Here is a 27460-nt window from a genome sequence, read left to right as displayed (position 1 = left end):
CTGAGGACATGGAGATTTTGGGCCTGCTCCATCACCAGTCCCTTACCACCCAATGCCTGGAGGAAGAACATCTTCTGCCTTGAGACCCTCCAACCCCATGGCATCAATGTGGATTTCACCAGTTTCCTCATTTTCCCCCCCCCCCCCAGTCCAGCCTTACCTCAGTTCCAACCTTCCAGCTGAGCACCATCCTCATGAGTTGTCCCATCTGTCCATCTTCCTTCCCACCTATCTGCACTACCCTCCCCTGTGACCTATCACCTTTACCCTCACCTCCATCGACCTTTTGCACTCTCAACCCCCTCCCATTTATCTCTCCACCCCTGAGGCTCCCAGCCTCATTCCTGATGATGGGCTTTTCCCCAAAACGTTGATTTTCCTGCTCCTCGGATGCTGCCTGATCTGTGCTCTTCCAGCACCACACTTGACTCTAATCTCCATCTGCAGTACTCACTTTTACCTATACAGTACCGGTTGTCTAATCATTTAAGTGATTCGTCGATACCTTGTCTAATGTCTGTTATCTATGAATAAGTGGCCAAGGTAGATTCTAAAATTTATGTTCTTAATTTCCTAACTGATACAAAAGAAATATAATATAATTCCTCATTGATGGGTCGGAAAGAAGATTGAAGCCTTCTGAGGAACTTCTGCACTATAAATTACGATGAGTGAACATATTTGGCAGGAGCCATTTTCAGTATGAATATTCTTGCCTTCAATTAAAGGGAGTTAATGCAGGCTGACATCGTAGCTTTTAACTATCTCAATTTAGCTTTCTACTGTCTGAACTTTGCAGGTTAATTTCAATCCTACTGTCCGGATTTTAGATCAATGTGCTGTATTTTAAAAGTTACGCAGTGAACCTAAACTTGCAATTGTAGCTGCCAAGGCTTTATTTTGGAGGTGTGGGCAGTGGAGGAAGTCAAAGCAAGTCTAATTTAATACAAGCAATACTGGTTTGTCACTTGTCGATTGGAGAAACTAACATGTGCACCGTACTCTAGCTGATGTCTAAGAAGTGTTTTATGCAATTTCAATATCACCTCCTTGCTTTTACACTCGATGCCCCTATTGAGAATGCAGAGAACACCGTTTACTATATTTACTCTTCTCTCCTGGTCTGCTGCCATCTTCAGTGTTCTGTACACTAAGTCCCACTGTTCCTGTGCTCTCTGTTTTGTATTGACTTTCACTGTTCTTCGAATGAAAGTGCATGACTTCAGACTTCTCTGCATTGGTCCTCATCTACTACCTATTCGTCTACAAATTTGTCAATGTCTTCTTGGAGTTCATGTCTATCCTCCTCACCGTTTACAATTCTTCTAAGTTTAGTATCATCTGTAAACTTATTGTTTCCTGCACACCAAGATACAGATTGTTAATATACGGAAAAAGTAAGAATACCGACCCTTGGGCAACTTCACCATCAGTCTTTCTTGAGCCTGCAAAATTAGCCATTGCTCTGTTTTCTATTGCCCAGGCAATTTTGTTTCCAGGTTGCTCCTTTCCATTTCATTTCATGACCTACAACTTTGTTTACAGGTGTGTGGTGAGGCACTGTATCAGATATCTTCTAGAAATCCATGTATACTACATCATGAGTGCTACCATCATCAGTCTTTTCTGTTACTCCTTTAAAATAAACTCCCAAGTTTGTTAGACTTGATTTCCCCTTTAGAAAACCAAGCTGACTCTTTGTAATCAACCTACCTTTTTCCACGTGACTACTGATTCTATGTCACGGTGGCATCGCAGTTGGGGCGGCACTGTGGCTCAGTGGTTAGCGTTGCCGCCTTACAGCACCAGGGACCCGGGTTCGATTTCAGCCTTGGATGACTGTTTGTCTGGCGTTTGTAGATTCTTCCCATGTCTGCATGTGTTTCCTCCTACAGTCAAAAGTTAGGTGATTTAGCTGTGCTAAATTGCCCATTCTGTCTAGGGATGTGCAGGCTAGGTAGGTTAGCCATAGGAAATGAGCTGAAAATGTGTTGCTGGAAAAGTGCAGCAGGTCAGGCAGCATCCAAGGAGCAGGAGAATCGACGTTTCGGGCATGAGCCCTTCTTCAGGAATGAGGAAAGTGTGTCTAGCAGGCTAAGATAAAAGGTAGGGAGGAGGGACTTGGGAGAGGGGTGTTGGAAATGCGATAGGTGGAAGGAGGTCAAGGTGAGGGTGATAGGCCGGAGTGGGAGCTGGGGCGGAGAGGTCGGGAAGAAGATTGCAGGTTAGGAAGGCGGTGCTGAGTTCGAGGGTTGGGACTGAGACAAGGTGGGGGGAGGGGAAATGAGGAAACTGGAGAAATCTGAGTTCATCCCTTGTGGTTGGAGGGTTCCTAGGCGGAAGATGAGGTGCTATTCCTCTAGCCGTCGTGTTGCTATGGTCTGGCGATGGAGGAGTCCAAGGACCTGCATGTCCTTGGTGGATTGGGAGGGGGAGTTGAAGTGTTGAGCCACGGGGTGGTTGGGTTGGTTGGTCCGGGTGTCCCAGAGGTGTTCTCTGAAACGTTCCGCAAGTAGGCGGCCTGTCTCCCCAATAAAGAGGAGGCCACATCGGGTGCAGCGGATGCAGTAAATGATGTGTGTGAATTTGTGGTGGATATGGAAGGATCCCTTGGGGCCTTTGAGGGAAGTAAGGGGGGTGGTGTGGGCGCAAGTTTTGCATTTCTTGCGGTTGCAGAGGAAGGTGCCGGGAGTGGAGGTTGCGTTGGGGGGGAGGGTGTGGACCTGACGAGGGAGTCGCGGGGGGTGTGGTCTTTGCGGAACGCTAATAGGGGAGGGGAGGGGAGGGAAATATATCTCTGGTGGTGGGGTCCGTTTGGAGGTGGCGGAAATGACGACGGATGATACAATGTAAATGGAGGTTGGTGGGGTGGTAGGTGAGGACCAGTGGGGTTCTGTCCTGGTGGCGATTGGAAGGGCGGGGCTCAAGGGCGGAGGAGCGGGAAGTGGAGGAGATGCGGTGGAGGGCATCGTCGATCACGTCTGGGGGGAAATTGCGGTCTTTGAAGAAGTAGGCCATCTGGGTTGTACGGTATTGGAACTGGTCCTCCTGGGAGCAGATGCGGCGGAGATGAAGGAATTGGGAATATGGGATGGTGTTTTTACAGGGGGCAGGGTGGAAGGAGGTGTAGTCTAGGTAGCTGTGTGATTTATAGTAAATGTCCATGTTGATTCGGTCGCCCAAGATAGAAATGGAAAGGTCTAGGAAGGGGAGGGAGGAGTCTGAGACGGTCCAGGTAAATTTGAGGTCGGGGTGGAAGGTGTTGGTAAAGTGGATGAACTGTTCAGCCTCCTCGTGGGAGCACGAGGCAGCGCTGATACAGTCATCGGTGTAGCGGAGGAAAAGGTGGGGGGTGGTGCCAGTGTAGCTGCGGAAGATGGACTGTTCCACATATCCTACGAAGAGGCAGGCATAGCTGGGACCCATGTGGGCGCCCATGGTTACTCATTTGGTTTGGAGGAAGTGGGAGGATTGGAAAGAGAAATTGTTCAGGGTGAGGACCAGTTCAGTCAGTCGAAGGAGGGTGTCAGTGGAAGGGTACTGGTTGGTACGGCGGGAAAGGAAGAAGCGGAGGGCTTTGAGTCCTTCGTGATGGGGGATGGAGGTGTATAGGGACTGGATGTCCATGGTGAAGATAAGGCGTTGGGGACCGGGGAAGCGAAATTCATGGAGGAGGTGGAGGGCATGGGTGGTGTCCTGAACGTCGGTGGGGAGTTCTTGGACTAAGGGGGAACAGGACCGTGTTGAGGTTTGCAGAGATGAGTTCGGTAGGGCAGGAGCAGGCTGAGCCATAGGAAATGCAGGGTTACGGAATTGGGGTGGGTTTGGGTGAGATGCTTTTCAGAGGGTGGATTTGATGGGCCGAAATGGCCTGCTTCCACACTGTGGTGATTCTATTTAACTTTATCCAAAAGTTTCTACACAACCAAAGTTGAATTAACTAATCTGTAATTGCTGGGATTAACCTTACAACCATTTTTGGGGAAAGCCATAAAGTGAAGAAAGTATTATGGCCATTGCCTCCACAATTTTTAGCCTGACTTACTTCAAAATCCTTGGATGCATTTCATCTGGTCCTGGTGCTAACATTCTATCCAACAATATTTCCTTATTAATTTGGATCCTTTGTCACTGGAAAGGATCCAAATTAATAGAGATTCTTCCTTTATCATCATGGCATTGCCAGCAGCATCCTCTTTTATGAAAACTGATGCACAGTATTCATTTACCATTTCAGTCATGCCCAATGCCTCCTTTTGTGAATCTACTTTTTTGGTCTCTGATCAGCTCTATTTCTCCTCTTCACTCCTTCCTTATTGTTTAAATGTCTATAGAAAATGTTGTGATTTCCCTTTATATTAGCCGCTAGTCATTTCACATAGTTACCCTTGGCTTTTCGTATTTGCTTTTTCACCTCTCTCTAGACTTCTGCTATTTCTGTTGATTCTCCATGTATTTTCTGCCTTACATCTGTCACAGGCATACCTTTCTAATGTTAATTTATCTCATCTTTATGTCCAGACAGCTCTGGATTTGTTTGTGTTATCTTTTGCATTGGAGAGAATATACCCCACTATACCTAAAGCATATGGTCCTTGTAGGCATGAATTGTTTAGCTACTGATCTTCCTGCCAACCTTTTATTCCAGTCAATACTGCTCAGCTCTAGGGTGTAGGTTTGCTCGCTGAGCTGTAGGTTTGATATCCAGACGTTTCATTACCTGGCTAGGTAACATAATCAGTGGCGACCTCCAAGTGAAGCGAAGCTGTTGTCTCCTGCTTTCTATTTATATGTTTGTCCTGGATGGGGTTCCTGGGGTTTGTGGTGATGTCATTTCCTGTTCGTTTTCTGAGGGGTTGATAGATGGCATCTAGATCTATGTGTTTGGTTATGGCATTGTGGTTGGATTGCCAGGCCTCTAGGAATTCTCTGGCATGTCATTGCTTAGCCTGTCCCAGGATAGATGTGTTGTCCAGATAGATGACAGCCAGACTACTAAAACCCCTCGGAATCCTAGTACACACAAACCCACCAACACTCTCAAACAAAAACTAAAAACTTAAAAGACCCAGTACAACCCATGGACAAAACCAACGCTATCTACAAAATTCCATGCAAGGACTGCCACAAACACTGTGTAGGACAAACAGGAAGAAAGTTTGCCGCCAGGATACTCGAACACAAGCTAGCCACAAAAAGACACAACCCTCTCTCCCTCGTAGCCCTACACACGATGAAAAAAAACACCATTTCGACTGGGACAACACATCTATCCTGGGACAGGCTAAGCAAAGACATGCCAGAGAATTCCTAGAGGCCTGGCACTCCAACCACAACGCCATAAACAAACACATTGATCTAGATACCATTTATCAACCCCTCAGAAAACGAACAGGAAATGACATCACCACAAACCCCAGGAACCCCACCCAGGACAAACATATAAGTAGAAAGCAGGAGACAACAGCTTCGCTTCACTTGGAGGTTGCCACTGATGATGTTACCTAGCCAGGTAATGAAATGTCTGGATATCAAACCTACAACTCGGTGAGCAAACCTACACCATAAACCTCAACCTGAGCTACAAACCTTGCACTGCTCAGCTCTGTTCTAGTTCTATTGAAGTCAGCTCTTCACCAATTGATTTGTTTTTTTGTGCTCTGGATTGTATCAAATGTATCATCCATTCTTCCAACACCAACCTGAATCTTTAAGATACAGTCATCACTGTTGCCTAAATGTTCTCCCACTGATACTCAGTCCATCTGGCCCATCTCCACTCCAGGGTCCTGTTTCAAAAATGTTTTCTTGTCGGACTGGCACATACTGCTGAGCACATACTCCCTAACACAATCCAGGAACACTTGCTCTTTGCTGCCCCTTAAGCTGCCAGTATCCCAGTCTAAGTTTGTGTAATTGAAGTCCCCCATTACAACTGTTCTGTAACGCTGGCGTCTCTAATTTTCCTGGAGATTTGTTCCTCAACATCCTTTCCACTGTTTGATGGTATATAAACTATACTGAGCAATGTAATTTTATTCTGTAACTCTAGCTAAAGTTGACTTCACTCTTGAACCTTTCGAGACATCCTTCTTCTCTGGTCCTGCAATTCCCTCCTTAACTGACACTGCCATCCCTTCTCCTTCCCTATCTTTTCTACCTTTCGTGAACAAACTAGATCCAGAAATATTTAACACCTAGTCTTGTCCTTCCTTCAGCCAGTTTTCCAACACTGCTGCAAATTCATAATTTCGTAATGCAATTTGTGCCTGTAATTCTCAACCTTCCTTACTGTACTCTGATTTTCATATATGCACATTAATTCCGTTTTGGACTCCCTTTCTTTCTTCCCTATTATGATCGTTAATTATCTTGCGATTTTCTACACTAGTCCCAACTGTATCCTTCAATATTTTGCAAGCCCTGCTATTCAACTCTAATATTCAGTCTCAGCTCCGACACCCCTGCCAAGTTAGTTTAAAATTCTCTCAATGGTACTAGCAAAAGAAATGACGAGCAGAACCTGTTCAATTTTGCTATTACAATTCAAACAGGTTGCATCTCCAGCTATCTTCTTTATTAAAATCTTTTCCGTTGGTATATCCTGCATTTTCTTTGAGTTGAGAATTAAAATCTTGTGCAATATGAGCTGGAGTGAATTTTAGATTGATCATTGTTACGGTATGGCACTCTTGGACACTGGAGATTGCATGCATTGCCTGTTCAACACCTGTATTCTAAAATGCACAACCAACCCATAGTTCCACACGAAATCAATCAGCATAAAACAAATAGTCAATCTTAATAATTATGCAGAAGCAAACTAATACATCAAATAGCCAGCTTTGTTTCACACTTTTTTTTATATTTGAAGAATCTTGAAAAATCAGCTGAATTTGACAAATGTAATGAGGCCCTCAATGATCAGTGAAGCCCTCCACAGTTGTCCAAATTTAGACGGAGGCAACTATCCGAGGAAGTGAACAGAATATCCTGGCAGTGAACAGAAGCAGTAACAATTATAATATCGCAAAGCATGCTCTCACAAGATCACGGAGGCTTTCTCCCATGGCCATGTAAACATGCTAAATAAAATTACCATTTATGTAGCAAACGGCAGATTTCTTGTTTCTCTTTTAAGTGGAGATCGACTTAGAAGAATCAGTTTTCGGAGACTGGTAACCAGACTTAAGTTATTTCTGAAGATCAAATGGACACTGTGTACAGAAATCAAAGAAGGCAGATTCTGTTTTCTCTCTTAGTTTCTCTGTTGGGTATATTAATTCTCAAAACTGAGTATTTAGCAAAACAACCTAATATGTTCTAAATATGAGCAGCCTTCCACCAAAACTATTATATATTTCTCAAGATTGTAACTCTTATACATAGATTGTCATTTTTATGAAAGTGGTTAAAGAGAGAGTTCGCCAATGTCATGCAAGTTTACTCTCCTTACAGCTGAGTTCATTATATATTGTCACATGTTGCAAGAAACCTCACAGGAGCAGGTTAAAATAAAGTATGTCAGTGGCATAAGATGTTATTGTGTCAAATAGACAAAGGCTTGGCCAACAAGAAGTGCCTTAAAAGAAAGAAAATGAATCATTGAAGTGGGCAATGTAGGTGGTAGTTCCAGAGCTTTGGCCTATGCAATTGAAGGCACCAATATCCATGATAAGACAATTATTGAGAATGCATCAGAGGTTTAAATCAAGGGCGTGCAACTGTTTGAGGGTTGAGTTTGAAGGAAATCAGAGGCTTAGAAGAGAAATAAAAGCAAGAATAAAATCTTTAATAATCAAGATATTGACTGGGAATCAGTGTAAGTCAGCAAGCACAAAGGTGATAGGCGAACAGGACTAGTTTGTTACATAACTGAACCAGAGAGGTCAAGTTTCGACAGATGCTGCTGAACTATCAGCCGTTTGGGCTCAGTGATAGAATTTCAGAGAGGCTTTTAATGATCCAGTGGCTTCAGATACAAGTGATCGTTGATACCATATCTTGGAAATCTGCACCAGTCACCATGGGAATTGCTGTGATTCCTGTATCCTTAAGAACTCTTACATTCCTAGTTTCTCTCAAGGGCTGGATGCTTCACAAAATTGTGTTCTGGGTGCTGAGGGTTACCCTGTGCAATGAGAGTTGATAAATGCACTACATAATTCCCTGACTGAGGCTGAGCATAGATACCATGCAATCCATTCTTAGACCAGAGCCTTCATCGAGCAGATAATAAGCCGCCTGACAATGAGATTCAGATGCTTATATTGATTGCAGTAGCTTTGCAGTACATCCCAGATTGTCTGCCCTACTATCCTAACATGCTGCATTCTTCACCATTGGAGCAGGCAAAGAGGATATGATGGATTCCATAGAGTTAGGAGAGCAGCTCCTGTCGTCTGAGGAGAAAGATGGTGACTTTCTGAAACAGGAACATCGCCTTCAGCATTATACAGTGCATCGTTGAGTGCAATAAGCCAAATAGGACTGAATTAACGTCTGGTTTTGAGCTGGGTACAATCATCACTCATTGACTGTAAATTTTTTGTTGGTTGAAAAGCAAACAGTTCCTACCTGTTCCCAGCAGTATATGCCGATTTTGTTTGTTTGTTTCTTCAATTTTACTGCTCCTGAATAAAATTGAAGATTGTCAACTGTGATATATGAGATTGTGTGTGTGTGTGTGTGTGTGTGTGTCGAATTTGACCATAGTGTGAAAAATCTCGCGAGGGCTCATGAAGAGACCCCTCCGTGGAATTCAACAAAATTGGACTTTACTGATTTCTGGTAAAATTCACTCCATCGTTTAATAGATTGGGGGCGAGAATATATGAAGTAGAAAAACATTGAGCATTTCATAAGATTTAGGAGGAGAATTAGTCTATTTAGCCCATCGAGTCTGCTTCGTCATTTGATCTTGGCTAATATGCTCTTCACCCTCATTTTCCTGCCCTTTCCCCATAGCCCTTCAACACATTATCAATAAAAAATCTGTCTAACTCCTCTTTAAAATTACTCACTGTCCCAGCATCCACTGCACTTTGAGATGGAAAATTCCACAGATGCACAACCCTTTGGGAGAAGTAGTTGCTTCTTGAGAATGTGTACAGGGTATAAGCAGGCAGGGAAAGAGTTAAGTTCTGAGTTTTGTGAAGCAAGAGGTTCAGCTGAGCATGACTCGGGTCAGATAAAAACTTCCAGTTAACAATAGGCTGCTGCAGGGAAAGGTAATGGGTTAACAAGGTGGAAAAACATTCTTTATGTAGAGACTTTTAACAATATTGGAAGCATTCAGTATGCAAGGTCAGCTAACAAGGGGAAAAGTATCCATTGTATGAATCCATTTAGCAAGGTTAAGAACATTCGTTGTATAAAAGTAAAGGGATTGGTCTCTGTTATTGATACGAGTTGATTGTAACGGTCACCCAATTAATATGTATGTTGTCTTATCTGAATGCGAATCCCTGTAAAATTACTATATAGTTCATTGAGAAACTGCTGTTCCAGAGAAGACTATGACCTCATGTTCCTGTGCGCATAGAGTCATAGAAATGTACAGCTCGGAAACAGACCATTCCGTCCAAATCGTCCATGCCGACCAGATATCCCAACCTAATCTCGACCCATTTGCCAGCACACGGCACAAATCCCTCCAAATCCTTCCTATTCATATACCCATCAAGATGTCTTTTAAATGTTCCAGTTGTACTAATCTCCACCACTTCCTCTGGCAGATCATTCCATACACGTTACCCCTTAAGTCTCTTTTATATCTTTCCCCTCTCACCCTAAACCTATGCCCTCTAGTTCTAGACTCCGACACCTCAGGGAAAAGACTGTGTCTATTTATCCTATCCATGCCCCACATGATTTTCTCAACCTCTAGGGTCACCCCTCACCCTCCAACACTCCAGGGAAAACAGCCCTAGCTTATTCAACCTCCCCCTATAGCTCAAATCTTCCAACCCTGGTAACATCCTTGTAAATGTTTTCTGAACCCTTTCAGGTTTCACATCTTTCTGATAGGAAGGAGACCAGAATTGCATGCAGTATTCCAAAAGTGGCCTAACCAATGTCCTGTACAGCTGCAACATGATCTCCCAACTCCTGTACTCAATACTCTGACCAATAAAGGAAGGCATACCAAATGCCTTTTTCAAAATCCTATCTACCTGTGACTTTACCTTCAAGGAGGTATGAACCTGCACTCCAAGGTCTCTTTGGTCAGCAACACTCCTTAGGACCTTACCATTAAGTGTATAAGTCCTGCTAAGATTTGCTTTCCCTAAAAGCAGCACCTCTCATTTATCTGAATTAAACTCCATCTGCCACTTTTCAGCCCATTAGCCCATCTGATCAAGATTCCATTGTAATCTGAGGTAACCTTCTTCGTTATCCACTACACCTCCAATTTTGGTGTCATCTGCAAACTTACTAACTATACCTCCTATGTTCACATCCAAATAATTTATAAAAATGACAAAAAGCAGTCTATCCAGCACCGATCCTTGTGGCACTCCACTGTTCACAGGCCTCCAGTCTGAAAAACAACCCTCCACCACCACCCTCTGTCTGCTACGTTTGAGCCAGTTTTGTATCCAAATGGCTAGTTCTCCTTGTATTCCGCGAGATCTAACCTTGCTAATCAGTCTCCCATGGGGAACCTTGTCAAACACCTTACTAAAGTCCATATAAATCATGTCTGCCGCTCTGCCCTCATCAATTCTCTTTGTTACTTTCTTCAAAAAACTCAATCAAGTTTGTGAGACATGATTTCTCATGCGCATAGGCATGTTGACTATCCCTAATCAGTCCTTGCCTTTCCAAGTACATGTACATCATGTCCCTCAGGATTCCCTCCAACAACTTGCTCAACACCAACGTCCGGCTCACCGGTCTATAGTTCCTTGGATTGTCCTTACACCTTTCTTAAATAGTGGCACCATGTAACAACCTCTGGTCTTCCGGCACCTCACTTGTAACGATCAATGATACAAATATCTCAGCAAGGGGCCCAGCAATTACCTGCCTAGCTTCTCCACTTTTGTGCATTTCAAGACATCCAGCACCACCACTTCTGTAATATGAACATTTTTCAAGATGTCACCATCTACTTCCCTATATTCTACATCTTCTATGTCCTTCTCCACAGTAAACGCTGATGCAAAAGACTCCTTTAATATCTCTCCCATCTCCTGCGACTTGACACAAAGGCCATCCTGGCGATCGTTCTGTCTTTTTCCACGACCCAGAATATAGATGAAGGAGGTTAAACTATACTGTGTCTCTGAGCGGTTTGCTTCGACTGATAGGGTGGAGAAAATGGGGCAACATTTTCAACTCTTTTAAATTTGCTACCTCTTATCCTAAGATTATGACCTCTCGTTCGAGAATGCCCAAGAAGAGGAAGCATCTCCTCCATATCTATTTTATCCATACCTTTTATCCTCTTGAATACCTGAATTTGATCTCTCCTCATTTTTCTAAATTCCAGAGAGTATAGGCCTAAACTGTTCAATCACTTCTCATGCGACAAACCCCTCATCTCTGGCATCAATCTAGTGAACCTCCTGTGAACTACCCCCAATGCGGCTACTACTTTCCTCAAATAAGGGAACTAAAACTGCACACAGTGCTTTTAGCTGTGATCTCACCCATGCCTTGCAGAGTTGCAACAATAATTCCTTACCTTTATGTTCTATTCCTTTAGCTATAAAAGTCAACATTCCATTCGCTTTCTTTATTATCTGTTGTACCTGCATGGTAGTTTTGTGACTCATTTGAAGGTAACTTAAAACAAAATGTTAGTTAAATAAAAATAATAGGACAAGCCTTAAGCAGGGTTTAGCAATTCTCTTAAAGGCTGCATTTGGATTACTTGGTTAGTTTCTGGTCTTTTAAGGGCTCTTTGATTTTTACTAGCTCGTTTATAGGTGATTTAGCCTTGTAGTACCTTGTGCCTTTGAGTTCTTTATGGTTTTCATTCTCAAGATATATAAAGCAGCATAATACCAAAGGAAGTTGTGTGTTTTTATAAGTTATATCTTTGAACTTGTAATATGTGAGCTAGCTTGCATATTTCTTTTCATACTGACTCAAATTAAATTAACTGAAAACTTTTTCTGCTACTCCATTTCTAAAATGAAAATCCTAACTACTTGGCACAAGATAACTTATTGGGAATGAGTCTCTCATCTGCAGCCTCTTTTAAAAAATTAATTGCAAACAATTAGCACTCTTCATTCTAAACACATACCATCTGCCCCAGATAAACACATCTACAGGCAGTGTTCCTGGTTGTAGTTGTGCTCCCAGTTTCGGAACTTGAGCAGCAGCTGGATTCTATATTGTGCATCCATGAGGTAGAGGACTAAGTGGATTGCATGTTTAGGGAGGAAGTCACACCACATATGAAGAGTATACAGGCAGAGAGGGAATGGCCGTCTACCAAGCAGTTTGAGAAAACCAAGAGAAAACGAGGACTGCAGATGCTGGAGATCAGAGTCAAGAGTGTGGTGCTGGAAAAGCACAGCAGGTTAGGCAACATTTGAGGAACGGGAGAATCAACTTTTCGAACATTAGCTCTTCATCAGGAATGAGGCTTGTGGGCCAGGGGGCTGAGAGATAAATGGGACGGGGGGTGGGGCTGGGGAAAGGAAGCTATGAATGCAATAGGTCAATCAAGGTGGGGGAGAAGATGACAGGTCATAGAGGAGGGTGGAGCGGATAGATGGGAAAGGTAATGGACAGATCATGAGGGCTGTGCATTGTCCTCTTGACCTGTCCATCATCTTTCCCACCTATCCATGCCACCATCCTCTCCTATCCATCATCTTCTCCCCCACCTTCATCTATCTATTGCATTCTCAGCTACCTTCTCCCAGCCCCATCCCCTCCCACTCCCTCCCATTTACCTCTCAACCCCCCCTCGCCTCACTCCTGATGGAGGGCTAATGCTCGAAAAGTTGATTTTCTCACTCCTCGGATGCTGCCTGACCTGCTGTGCTTTTCCAACACCACACACTCAAGTTTAAGAAAACCAAGCAGGTAGTGAAGGAGCCCTGAATGTCTTGGAAACTAGTGAAGGCAATGGTTCTTCAGGGCGTGAGCCAGAGAAAAGTTCATGGGACCAACGCTACCTCAGCTGTACAAGGGGGAGAAAGAAGAATAGAAGGACAATATTCATAGATGGTTCCATAGTTTGGAGATCAGGCAGCCGTTTCTGCGGCTCTAAGTGTGATTCCAGAATGACGTGTTGTCCCCCTCGTGCACGAAGGAAGCAAATGGGATAGCATACATTGGTGTTTATAGGCCATCAAATAGCATGGGACATGAGTGTCTTAGGGATGGTTTTCTGAAGCAGCATGTAAAGGAGCAGGTTAGAGGGCAAGTTATTTTTAATCTAGTATTTTGTAATGAAAAATGAAGAAGTAAAAAAGAGGATTGATGAGGGCAGAGCATTCGATGTGACTTATATGGACTTCAGTAAGGCGTTCGACAAGGTTCCCCATGGGAGACTGATTAGCAAGGTTATATCTCATGGAATACAGGGAGAACTAGCCATTTGGATACAGAATTGGCTCAAAGGTAGAAGACAGAGGGTGGTGATGGAGGGTTGTTTTCAGACTGGATGCCTGTGACCTCAAGGAGTGCCACAAGGATCGGTGCTGGGCCCTCTACTTTTTGTCATTTACATAAATGATTTGGATGCGAGCATAAGAGGTACAGTTAGTAAGTTTGCAGATGACACCAAAATTGGAGGTGTAGTGGACAGCGAAGAGGGTTACCTTAGATTGCAACAGGATGTGGACCAGATGGGCCGACAAGTGGCAGATGGAGTTTAATTCAGATAAATGTGAGGTGCTGCATTTTGGGAAAGCAAATCTTAGCAGGACTTATATGCTTAATGGTAAGGTCCTAGGGAGTGTTGCTGAACAAAGAGACCTTGGAGTGCAGGTTCATAGCTCTTTGAAACTGGAGTCACAGGTAGATAGGATTTTGAAGAAGGCGTTTGGTATGCTTTCCAATATTGGTCAGAGGAGAAAGTGAGGACTGCAGATTCCTGAAGAAGGGCTCATGCCTGAAACGTCAATTCTCCTGCTCCTTGGATGCCGCCTGACCTGCTGCGCTTTTCCAGCAACACATTTTCAGCTCTGTATTGGTCAGAGTATTGAGTACAGGAGTTGGGATGTCATGTTGCGGCTGTACAGGGCATTGGTTGAATCACTGTTGGAATATTGCGTGCAATTCTGGTCTCCTTCCTATCGAAACGATGTTGTGAAACTTGAAAGGGTTCAGAAAAGATTTACAAGGATGTTGCCAGGGTTGGAGGATTTGAACTATAGGGAGAGGCTGAACAGGCTGGGGCTGTTTTACCTGGAGCGTCGGAGGCTGAGTGGTGACCTTGTCGAGGTTTACAAAATTATGAGGGGCATGGATAGGATAAATATGCAAAGTCTGGGAGTCCAGAACTAGGGGGCATAGGTTCAGGGTGAGAGGGGAAAGATATAAAAGAGACCTAAGGGCAACTTTTTCACGCAGAGGGTGGTACGTGTATGGAATGAGCTGCCAGAGGAACTGGTGGAGGCTGGTACAATTGCAACATTTAAGAGGTATTTGGATGGGTGTATGAATATGAACGGTTTGGAGGGAAATGGGCCGGGTTCCGATTAGTTGGGACTAGATTGGGTTGGGATATCTGGTTGGCATGGACAGGTTGGATCGAAGGGTCTGTTTCTGGGCTGTACATCTCTATGACTCTATGTGCTAATTATTAATCTTGTTGGAAAAAAGCCTTTTGCGATGAGTGATCGCAGTAGGTCAGAATTTTACATTGTTTGAAAGTAAGGTAGTTCAACCTGAAGCTAAGGTTTGAATTTGAAGAAGGGAAATTATGAAATTGAGATGCACATGCCTTGAGATGAATTGGGAAAATACATTAAATAGCAGACTGTACATGGGTAGTGAACAGCCTTTAAATAACATTTGCATGGCTTACAGGAGCTTATATATCCCCTCAAGGTGTAAAAGCTCTAAAAAGATCAGTCGACTGTGGCTGACAAGATTGTGTCAGCTGAAAAGAAAAGGCCTACAAAGTGTCCAGAAATAGTAATAAATCTGGGGGTTTGAATTCAACACAGGCAGATGCAAAAATGCATAAGGAAAGGGAGAACAGAATAGGAATTCAACCTAGAAGGAAAGGCCAAAATTGACTGTGAAAGCATCTACAGGTATGTGAAAAGGAAACATTTTTGGCTGAGATGATCATGGGAAAAAGTGAGGATGCAGATGCTAGATATCAGAATTGAAAAGTGTGGTGCTGGAAAAGCACAGCAGGTTAGTCAGTATTTCCTTCTCCTCAGATGCTGCCTGACCTGCTGTGCTTTTCCAGTGCCACATTTTTTTGATGAAGATGAATATAGGTCCATTGCAGGCAGCTCAGGTGGATTTATCTTGGGGGATAGAGAACTAGCAGAGAAGTTAATTGCTTACTTTGTTTTCACTGAGGAAGATAAATAAATCTCTCAGACTTAGAGATCCAAATGACTAGGAAAAATGAGGGCTTGAAGGAGATTAGTATTAGTAATTAAGTAACTGGAGAAATTAATGAGGTTGGCAGTGAGTCCCCTGGGTCTAGATTAGAGTGGTGCTGGAAAAGCACAGCAGTTCAGGCAGCGTCCGAGGAGCAGGAAAATTGACGTTTTGGGCAAAAGCCCTTCATCAGGAATGCAGGCAGAGAGCCTGAAGGGTGGAGAGAAAGTAGTATAGAGTACAATAGGTGAGTGGGGGAGGGGATGAAGGTGATAGGTCGGGGGCGGGGGGAGGGTGGAGTGGATAGTAGAAAAGAAGATAGGCAGGTAGGACAAGTTATGGGGACAGTGCTGAGCTGGAAGTTTGGAACTGGGGTCAAGTGGGGGAAGGGGAAATGAGGAAACTGTCAAAGTCCACATTGATGCCCAGGGGTTGAAGTGTTCCGAGGCGGGAGATGAGGCGTTCTTCTTCCAGGCATCTGGTGGTGAGGGAGCGGCGGTGAAGGAGGCCCAGGACCTGATTCTTGGCTGTAGAGGATAGTTGATGCATTGGTGGTAATCTTCTAAAATTCCATAGATTCTGGAATGATTCCTATAGGTTAGAAGCTTAAAAAAATCTCCCCAGTGAGATGCCCCCTCATCCTTCTAACCTCCATCGAGTACAGGCCCAGAGTCCTCAACCATTCCTCGTGTCCAACCCTGCATCTCTGGGTTTGTTGTTGTGACCCTCCTTTGGATCCCCTCCAAGGCGTGGACATCCTTCCTTAGATATGCTGCCCACAACTGCTCACGATATTCCATATGTCTGACCAAAACCCTACTACGGTGGCTCCCAGCCCGAGCTCTTATTAGTTCATCTGCCTGTTCTTTCAATACGACATGTATCCTCGGATATTTAGTTCCCAGCCCTGATCCCCTTACAGTTTTGTCTCTGTGATATCCACAACCTCGAACCAGCCAATTTCAATCAGTATTGAAAGCTTAGAGTGCTTTTGGATTCCAACTTGTTTGGAGAGTGCAGCATTAAAGAAGTTAACTTCTGCCACATGTTTGTTCTCTTTTTAATGCTTCCCGGTGAGCAATATTTCTCCATTCATGGAAGTATTAAATTTGGCAATTGTAAATCTTTGAAGCAATCTGACAGTTATGCAATTTGTAAATCATGATGCTTTCTGAGATTTCTTTTTGATTTGTAAAATATATTTTTTGTAATATTCTCCACCAAAGCACAACATTAAATCAATAAGGAAACTCCAGCACATTCAACAAAATTAGACTAGAAGATCAAATCCTTGCATGTTAAAGCATTGTGTTCATAACTTCTCCCACTCTCTTTTTTAGAAGAGCATTCTGAAGCTTTTGAACGTAGGTCAGTGGCCTGTTCATTTTGCACAACTCAGATAATTCTACAGATTCTGTCAAATATCACTTATACTATAATGAGTTGTTAACTGGTACTCAGCTTGGATGCTGCTTGGGCTACTCTGCTATGGACCTCCTTTTAACCTTTGACCAAACACTGACAAAAAAAGCTGAACTTGAGAGAAAGTAAGAGTGACTGCCTTATGACATCACTTCAGAAACTGACCAAGTGTGGCACCACGGAGTATTCATATAACTGAAGTAAATGGAGAGTGGGTGGAAGCTTTGCACTGACTGGAATATTAGCACAGAGTTTATGGTGATTAGAGATATCAATCATCACAGTCCCAGGGTATCTCTGAAGAAGTTTCTCAGTACAGTGACCCAGACCCAGCTATTTTCCGCTGCTTTTCAATAACTGACCTTCCATCACAGGGGTCAGAAATGGGGGTGTTCATTGTGCAAATATCAGTGTTGAGCACTACTCTTAATTCCTTAGGTATTGAAGCAGTGTCTCATTTGTTATGAGCAGCTGAGGAGGGAGAAATTGACTCCCCTCTTTGTTGCTATCACATTTGTGTTAAAATCTAGTTTGCTAGAAATTGAAAAAAGCCAATTACAGTATCAAGGCTTTCTTGGGTGAAAAGAGAAACCTCATGTCCCACTAAGTCTGAGAAAGAAAAAAAAGCCATGACATTAAACTCACAAACACAGGTAATAAGTTTAAAAGAGGGTTTGTTTGGTGCAGATGGGAATAAAGGTTACACAGTTTAAACATTCTTAGAACCCTTAACATGTTGGATTTTTAACCTTAATACCACAGTTGTTTAATGGATGACTTGCATCCTCAACAGTAGTAGGATTTCTTTGCATCCTAAGTGAATGGCTATTTTCCTAATGCATTTTTTCACTGGGAGCTGTATTCTGAGATGATGACCGAAACCATTGAGTGGAACTCAGAGTCTTCTAGTTCTTGTTTGCAAATCCATTTTTACATTTCTGTGCTGTGGCTTGAAAGTAGTTGTTAAAATTTGGTTCATTATGTCTTCCTGAGTCTCTCTGCATTGTCTTTCCAAGCTGGCTAACCAGCAAATTAAATTTTCATTCCCAAAAAATGTGAAATTATCATACAAATGTGAATTAAAGCAGGAGATGCAAATTGCAACACACTGATTCAGTTGCTTGGTTTCAGTGTCTTTTGGTTTTAAATTTTGGTGAAAATGACTTCATTTATTCCTCATGGTTCCCATTTAATTTGCCTTCATGTAAGTGGATGTTACCACTGCAGCCCTTTTAGATCCGTGTTCCTTTTTTTGTTTTTTTCTTAAAAAGGTTTTAGTTCATCAAGAGCATCAAACATAACAATCAGGCAACAGAAGTTAAAATTCAATAGTCTGTGTTTACCATTTTCCAAATTAAATGTAGCAAGAGCTGGATAACATTCAGGCTTGAACTGGTAAGTGGCAAATTACATTTACAACTACACAGGTACCAGGCAGTGATCCTCTCTGCCAAGAGAGAATCCAATCTTTATCCCTTGACATTTAATGGCATTATTATCATTGATCCCCACTACTAATAACCTGGGAGATTCCATTGACCAGGAACTGAACTGGCCCAGCTATTTCAATCCTGTGGCTACAAAAGCAGTGAGTAATTGTAAAAGCAACATCTTATTTTTCTTTTTGTGGATTAAAATGAGAAAGGATTATTTTAAAACCAAGGATTGCAGAAGGAATTGCTGCACTTTTGAAATCGTGTCACTGGTACTCGTTGCATTTTTGCTGTGTAAGCAGTGGGGAAGATGAGATAAAATGGCACATGTAACTGGGTGTGCATGGAGAATTTTGGTGAGCATCAGGTAGCTGATTGGTTTGTATAATTGTGGATGCCAAAGATTGTCAACTTGGTGATGACCATTCTGGTACTGGGTAGCTGAAGAGCTTGTGTGTATGAACGATACATTGACAGAAGCAGGGTCTATCTTTATAACTCACGACAGTAAACTAGCTGTAGACTGAAGACCATCCATTATTTTCTCCCACCGTTTGCTTGTAAGCTGTTAGCTCTAACCAGCGACTGAACTGAACAATTAACATGTAAATCATCTGTGCCTTTGTCAATGAACTGAAAATCTGCAAGGAAGGGCTTCAGAGACCTAAGTCTTGGTAAGGAAAATGAACATCTCATCCAAGTCTATAGACAGGTACCATTGAACACATAACTCCCCAGTATTGTTTCCTCTACCCAGGAAACCCACTTTTTTTTGACTATCTGTGTCTGTCTGTATGTGTGTAGGAATTTTCAAAGGTGTTATTTTTATAGGTCTAAGAATTGTTAGGACAAAGAAGGAAACTAATTGACCCATTATGCTTGCGTCAGTTCTGTTACTTAGTGTCAATCTCCTGCCTTATCCCCGTATCCTTGCACACAATTTTTATCCAAATAAACACCTCATGCCGCCTTGAATGATTTAATGGAATCTGCCTCCACATTTCCAGGCAATGCATTCGATACCCTAACCACTTGCTTTGTGAAAAACTTTTTCTCAAATCTAGCCTGTATCAAATTTATGAACTAGTAGAGCTATATTTTGCTCGTTCATAGATGTTTACTTGTAGTTAGAATTTGCTTATTTTTAATAAATAGTAGTGTTAACATGTTAAGTACAGGAACCTGGTCTGTGTTTTCTGCTACCTGATTCCACCAAAGAGGTAAATTGGACATTTTTTATACTTTCATCAGACCTTTAACTTTGTGATGACCCCAGGAGTAGTAGGGCTGAAACATCAGTGCTGTTTCTCAATAAGTTGTAACACTGACATCTGACTTGGTGAAGTCTGTCGACCATCTGCATGGAACAAATCAGGAGTGCAAAAGAATATTTTCCAATTACTTGAACAGTTGCAGCTCCAATACTCTTGAACAATTTGACACCATCCAGAAGAAAGCAAACCTCTAAATTGGCATCCCGTTCCACTACCTCAATGTGTACTCTTTCCACCACTGAGACATGCAATGCAGGAATTTACTATCTTGAGGGCAAATAGAGATAGGCAATACATGGTGACCTGACCACTGATGCCCAAATCCCAGGCAATCTTAAAAATAACTTGGTCTCTCTTCACATAACTTTTATGGAAGTCAATACTTTGAATTGAATTATGGCTGTCAGTTTTTCTTTGATTAAATCCAGTCATGGTCTCTTTGTATTGGTCAACTACTTTTGGTATGAAGTTATTTTTTATTTTGCTTCCAGTTCTTTCTTTCTCTCTCTCTCTTTCCCTCCCTGTTCTCTTCCCCCCCCCCCCCCCCCCCCCCCTCCACACACACACACACACACGCACATGTACGCAAACATTGCTCTGCATTGTGAATTTGTGCTAATAGGTATGAATCTGCTTTCTCTTTCTACGCTCCCCAAAGACTTTGGTTCCCAAGTAGCTTTTGTACCCATCTAAACTAAGCTAAGCTTTCAAGACAGGATTAGGTGACTTTCAGAAAGTTCATTTTCTATATCTGAGTTCTGCTTTATAATTTAAAACTGAACTGATAACGTATTTTCTCAGACTGTTTAATCTGCTAAATAAAACAGAGATGAGAACTAAATTTCCCGTGCTATCTAGATTTATGATCTGAACTACCTCAATTGCGATGCAGCTACTATCAACTCTGCAAAGTTAAGACTTGGCCATAAATATAGATTCTGGGATTTTGACAGTCATGTGTTGACACTTTTTTTTATTCCATCTATTTTATATATTCCATATATATTCCACATTTTATTTTCAGCCCAATCATTGCACAATCATCAAAGTCTCTTTGGCCATACCAATAACTAAGATAGTAGTGGGGAGGTTTAAGAAAACAGAGTTAAGTCAACCTTCTCTACACATTTGGGAAGTTTTATTCATCGTGATAATACTCTTCACTTGACCTCAGCTAGTGACTGGATGCACTGAAGAACAAGGTAGGTACAAAAATGTTTATAATGTCGAGCAAGGGAGCTACAATGTCGCCACCTTGTATCCTTGAGTGTCAGGAATAGAAGAATACTGAAGGATTCAACTTGTATGCAATAACTAAATTTAGTATGTAAAGGTGAAAGATGTTCATTTAATGATTAAAAAGGTTCCTTTCTTTCAGGCAGAACCATTGGATGAAAGCTCAGTGAAGAAGATGATTTTAACATTTGAAAAGAGGGCCTACAAAAACCAGGAACTGCGCATCAAATTCCCAGAGAATCCAGAGAAGTAAACAACTATATCTGTTGATCAATCCTTGTAATAACTTGTGCTATTTCATAAATATTGCATTTATTTGAGCCAATAGAGGCAGTTGAGCATGTTTTATTTTTGCATTCAAAATGTATTTTCTACTTACCCTTTTCATACTGTACATGTGGATAATTTCTTGATTGTCAATATTGATGACTCTGTTCAAGTTATTATCTGTTACTTGATTTGTATCTGACTTTTAAGAAAGAATGGTTTTAATTGCCTTATTAGTCTTTGATGGAACACGTACAAAAGAAATTCACGGTGTGAGATTTTCCTGTTGGGAATAATGAGGAATAGAAACAACAAAGGCACCTAACTCAATTTTTCAACTAATAGTGTCAGTATAATTGGACTGCTGGCAGGTTTCTTTTCAAGAATGAGAAGAGAGCATTGCTGCATGTCAACACTGGTATAAGTGTGAGCTGCCCTAGTCTATACTGTTTGGTGGTTCTCATTATGAGTTCTAGTTTTCTTGGGCAACAGTGTATTGCATATCTTTTATGTTGAAGATTCTTCTAAATAATTATGTGCAGTAAGGCAAGCACATCCAAATCCTGCCCCCACCCACCCCCCCCAAAAAATGTAGCGATACTGCAAGTGTCTTACATTATAATGGATGCTTTCAGTGTTTCCAAGTTTGCAGATGACAATACTAGATGGGAATATGTAACACAAGTATAAAATGTCAGGGAAACGCAGCGCATCCTGTACCATTTGTGGAGGGAGAATAAATTGTGAATGTTTTAAGTTAAATGTTTACAAATATTTGGGAAGTTTCAAATTTAACATTTACAATTTTGAATATTGCAATGGAAAATGTACTCCATTCAAAATCAATCCACTACTTTTCATCATTTACATAAATGATTTGGATATGCACATAGGAGATACATTTAGAAAGTTTGCAGATGACACCAAAACTGCAAGTGTATTGGACAGCGAAGAAGGTTATCTCAAAGTACAATGGGATCTTGATTAGCTGGGCCAATGGACTGAGTAGTGGCAGATGGAGTGTAATATATATAAATGCGAGGTGCTGCATTTTGGAAAAGCAAATCTTAGCAGGACTTATGCACTTAATGGTAAGCTCTTAAGGAGTGTTGCTGATCAAAGAGACCTTGGAGTGCAAGTTCATAGCTCCTTGAAAGTGGAGTCACAGGTAGATAGGATAGTGAAGAAGGCGTTTGGTATGCTTTCCTTTATTGGTCAGAGTATTGAGTACAGGATTTGGGAGGCCATGTTGCAGCTCTACAGGACATTGGTGAGGCCACTGTTGGAATATTGCATGCAATCCTGGTTTCCTTCCTATTGGAAGGATGTTGTGAAACTTGAAAAGGTTCAGAAAAGAAGTACAAGGATGTTGCCAGGGTTGGAGGATTATAGGGAGACGCTGAATAGGTGGGAGATGTTTTCCCTGGAGCTTCAGAGGCTGACCTTAGAGGTTGAGGAAATCATGAGGGGCATGAATAGGATAAATAGACAAAGTTTTTTCCCTGGGGTGGGGGAGTCCAGAACTAGAGGGCATAGGTTTAGGGTGAGAGGAGAAAGATATGAGGGACTTAAGGCAAGATTTTCACATGGAGGGTGGCACATGTATGGAATGAGCTGCCAGAGAAAGTGGTGAAGGTTGGTACTGTTGCAACTTTTAAAAGGCAATTGCATGGGTATATGAATAAGAAGGGTTTGGAAGGATATGGGCTTAGTGCTAGCAAATGGGACTAGATTGGGTTGGGATATCTGGTCGGCATGGACAAGTTGGAATGAAGGGTCTGTTTCTGTGCTGTACATCTCTATGACTATTTATTCTCGCTAGTTTCATTTTACCCTAGATAATTTTCATTTTATCACGATGGATGTAGACATTTTATATAAGTTTCCATCTAGTGCGTAAGTCAAATAAAGATTACGAGGTTTTTCTTTTCAATTAAGTGCAAGTTTGAAATATGATTAAAAGGATATGATGCTTTCTAAGTTGAACAACTTATACAGTAATGCACGCTTTAAGACTATTGTTGCATATATTTCCTTTTACTTGTAACCTTTTCTTTGTTTCTTAAGTCTTGTGTGCATGTTTCAAACGCAAGCAAACTGCAATCAAAAAACTGATCTCATGTTGTCAGTCTATCTTCTCTCTTGGATGTTATAATGGAAAAACCTGACAAAAAAACAGTTTTATTTGTCTGATTGAAGTTGTCATTAAGGCAAAGTTCAGCTGGCTATTAATTAGAGTTATGGAGTCTTGCATAATATTACTCTGTATCATCTGGTTTACTTGCAGGTTTATGGAATCGGAGTTGGATTTAAATGATATTATACAGGAGATGCATGTGATTGCCACCATGCCTGATCTATATCATTTGCTTGTGGAACTGAATGCTGTGCACTCTCTGATTGGTCTACTTGGTCACGAAAATACTGATATCCTTTTGACGTCAGAAAACTGAAATAAATTCTCTTTACAATCTCGTGTTATTTAGCAGTCATCTAAAATCTTTGTACTGATGTAAAGTGCTTTATATAGTGGAACAATGCTGATTTAGTTGGACTATTTTATCTCACAGCATTGAGGACACCAGTTCCATGTAGCTATCCGAGCTGCTCAGTAGATTTGTTTTTGGTGTATTAGCGTTACTAATGCGTCAGTTGTATTTTTATATGATTAAACAACAATTGTTGCAGCTTTGGCAGCATCTGTTGAGAGAGAAGCAGAGTTAGTATTTCCAGTCTAATATGATTTTTTCAGAACAGATCCAATGAAGTATTTGCAGTATTTTACTTGTATTTTCTTTGTCCAAATGAAAGCGACCTGCTTCAATTTTTGTTGGTTCATTGAAACTCCTAGCTTACTTAAAGGCTTTTATGCTGAAGAAAGCTAAGATAACATGAAATATTTTCCTCTGTATTTAAACAGATTGTATGCTAATTAAGAGTACAATAGCCAGTAGAATAAAGGGTCATTTTTGTTTTTTAAAAAAACATTCATTCATTTGGTATGCAGGTTAAAAGCACACTCAATGTTTTATCATAGTACTTTCTTAGAGAATTTAGTGTTAAATGTTGACAGCAGTGTTGAATATTAAATGAAGATCTGAAATTGATCTGTCATGTTTTGTAGTATTTATTAAGGTAAACCTTATGCATCATAGCATGGAGTACTGAATGCAAGTCTATGCCAATCTTATCCTAGGTTAATTCAAAGTTAAAGCTAGTGTTCTGATTTTTTCCCCATGTTCCATTATCCTATATGTATTCCTGCTTAACTCAGACTCAGCGAAAACTAAAAGTAGATATTATCAGCATGTGATAGCATTGTTTGCCGATTTCTTTCATGTGTTATTTGATATTTGACAAACTACTACATGTATCCATTGCAGTGGTAGATCTGCTGCAAGAACTGACAGATATAGACACCCTGCATGAGAGTGAAGAAGGAGCAGAGGTTCTCATAGATGCTTTAGTGAGTGCAATGCTTTGGTTACTCCTTTGGGATGACTTTACTGTAGTCTAATGGTTACATGTGATTTTGACTGTTGCTGACAATTGTTTCTTTATATCATAAATATTTTCAGCTTTTATGAACTTATTGACTCGCTTTGTAAAGTTTTGCAATTATTCCATTGTTCCCTATGGAATTGTGATCTCCATTTACTTTTAAAAATGATGCCTGTCCTTCTGATTAGAACTCCAACATAATTTGAGAGCATCAGTTTTCACCTATCATTCAAAGCCCACACAAGAACATTTGTTAATCTGTAATAGTTTGGAGTACTGTACAAGGATGAACAGATGCTTCTCATCACCTGGGAGAGGCCATGTATTCGATTTAGACCAACATGAGCTGATTTAAATGAGCTTTCCGATCATTTATGATTGTGATCAATTTAATTTTTGCCAGATAGTACTGAATTATCAACCACACAATTTCCACTTCGCCCTTTTTTGCAGACAATTCAAGGAAATTCACAGTTTTAAAAAAAATAATTCAGAGTAGCATATTAAAATTTGTCACAACCGGATAGTATTTTATGGCTTCACAAGGGTAAAGAAGAATGGCCAGTTAGGGAGCATGATGATCCAGCATTTAATTCACTAGTTCACTGGATCGGGCCGTGTTCACAAAAGATGTTTAACTTTTCCCACGCACTGCACCCTGCTCAATGGAAAACCTAGGAACTAATGTGTATTTTAAATAAATTGACCGACAACAGGTAGAAATCTCTGAAGTATAACCAATTACCCTGAAGCCATTGATGGAAGGGGTATTCAAATGCTTGGTTAACAAGATGGATTTTAAGGAGGAGAAGAGTTGGCTAAGTTTAGGAATGAAGGTCCTGAATGGATGAAGCTACAAATACTCAGTCTGAAAGTCACTTGGGATCCATTGACCAACTTCTGGGTAATAAACTAAAATGTTTTGACATCCAACCAGGATGAGTGTTGTGCTAGAGCTTAAGAGAATGAACTTCGAGGAAGCATGAGTGTGCACATAAAATTGCAAAATAAAATTAAGGGACAGACCACATCCCAGCAGGAGTAAACCCGAGATGCGGATCTCATACAGCTTAGTCCCCGAAAATCCAAGATGATTGGACGCCTCATCTACATCATGTCCAATGCTAAGACAGGTGACAAATAGGAATGACAAAATGGTAATTTGTTTTTCAGCTGTTTTTATAGATTTAAATCTCATTAGCTTGTCATGCCCAGTAACTATATCAAATGACCATGCAAATCAGGAGCAGGGGTAGGCTGTTCACTTCCTTGAGTCTGCTATGTTGTTCAGTAAGATGGTAGCTGATCGGATTGTAACTTCAAAGCCACATTCTGTCTAGTTCTGGTAAGTTTCACCTCCTTGCTTAACAAGAATCTCATTTTCATCTGATTAAAAGGCATTCAACTACTCTGCCTCCATATTTTCAGAAAGAATGTTCCAAAGTCACACTGCCCTCAGAGAAAGAGAGACACTCCAGATCTAGAAAAAGAAGTGATTGAATGGAAAATGGCTGACATGGCTGCTAATGCTGGTGAAGTGGAAGAAAGGTGGTGAGGTGTCCCAAGTTAGTCAACAGACTCAAATAATTAGTGGTTTGCATTGGATGAGAATGAACGGTAGAAGATGCTAATGTAATTGTGAAGAGTGATAGGCCATGAGTCTAGTTGGAATGTGGATGTACTAGCAGAGTTTGAGCAAGTGTGAGGTAGCAAGGCAATAATACTGGCACTTACCTGGCCGACTGCAGAAGAACAATCATCTTTTTGTGGCGTTGCTGCAAATTCTTCCAGATAGTGATTAGTGTCAGTTTCGGATTTGTGGGTGATGTTCTCGTCTGCCGATTTTGCGTGAAGATGATGGCCCTCCTCTGCACCACCCCATTCACCAGGACTTCCATGTTCGTGTCAAGAAATTGATTGCCAGCTTGCCTCTGTTTGCCATTTCTGGAGCAATTTTTCAGATGAAGGAATCGTATAGAGTAACTCTGGACTCGAGAAATCTCACTAGGACTCATTGACAAAGCTCTCTATAAAGCCTGCTAAAATTGACTGTTAGCTTCACTATGCTGTGTCCTCTTAAGGTGCTTGTAAGCTCTCAGTTCAAAACAGCATGCACTCTCTTAAAAGGTACAGTTATACACCTTGTAACACTATATCTCTCATAATTTCATACATTTCAATCACATTTCCCTCACTCTCCTTTGTTCCAAGGAAAACGATCCCTTCTGTCCAATCTGTCTTCATAACTGAAACTCTTCAGTCCAGGCAACATCCTGGTAAATCTCCTCTGCACCATCTCCAGTGCTATCACATCTGTCCTATATAACGTATTCCAGAACAGCTTACAAGCACCTGAAGAGGGCACAGCATAAAGTGAAGCAGGTGGCAGATTAAAAACTCTGAAATTTGGACATTTTCAGTATCAGTATTGTTACCAGTGGTAGGAGATCCTCAGCCAGAAGAAGAAAAATATAGGCTGGTGCCTGTTTAATTTCCCCAGGGCCAGTGGGAGAGCAGCAGGAGGCAACTCAGGAGATTAAAGCAAGGTTGAGGCGGGTGATAATGTTTGGGGCCACGCGGGGGTCTCTGCCCAGGAGCCAGGCCCAGTATTGCTGCAGGGGCGGCTTGAGCAGGGATCGACCCACCATCCCATACTGGTAATCCGCCAACTGCTTCAATTGCACCTCCCTGCAGCAGCCGCACCATCACCTGTCCCCAGCCCCACTACCGAGTAGGCACCAGCCGATGTCTGTCACCTTCCAGCTGAGGATCTCCTACCACTGGTAACAATAC

At 41.7% G+C, this 27460-nt stretch overlaps 1 protein-coding gene across 1 annotated transcript in view; it reads left to right on the top strand.

Annotated features, from left to right (window-relative positions):
- The window catches only part of ctnnbl1 (catenin, beta like 1), a 195996-nt gene that overhangs the window by 31443 nt on the left and 137093 nt on the right, over window positions 1-27460 (top strand). Inside the window, exons 3-5 of the mRNA XM_043710185.2 lie at window positions 21042-21148; window positions 23454-23593; window positions 24535-24632. Coding sequence (XP_043566120.2) covers window positions 21042-21148; window positions 23454-23593; window positions 24535-24632 — 345 coding nt within the window. The remainder of the gene's footprint in view (window positions 1-21041; window positions 21149-23453; window positions 23594-24534; window positions 24633-27460) is intronic.

The sequence above is a fragment of the Chiloscyllium plagiosum genome, unplaced genomic scaffold, assembly GCF_037043375.1.
Source record: "Chiloscyllium plagiosum isolate Xiang-an unplaced genomic scaffold, Cpla_swu_hap1 HiC_scaffold_15, whole genome shotgun sequence".
Taxonomy (NCBI): domain Eukaryota; kingdom Metazoa; phylum Chordata; class Chondrichthyes; order Orectolobiformes; family Hemiscylliidae; genus Chiloscyllium; species Chiloscyllium plagiosum.
This window is presented reverse-complemented; position numbering and strand designations above follow the sequence as displayed.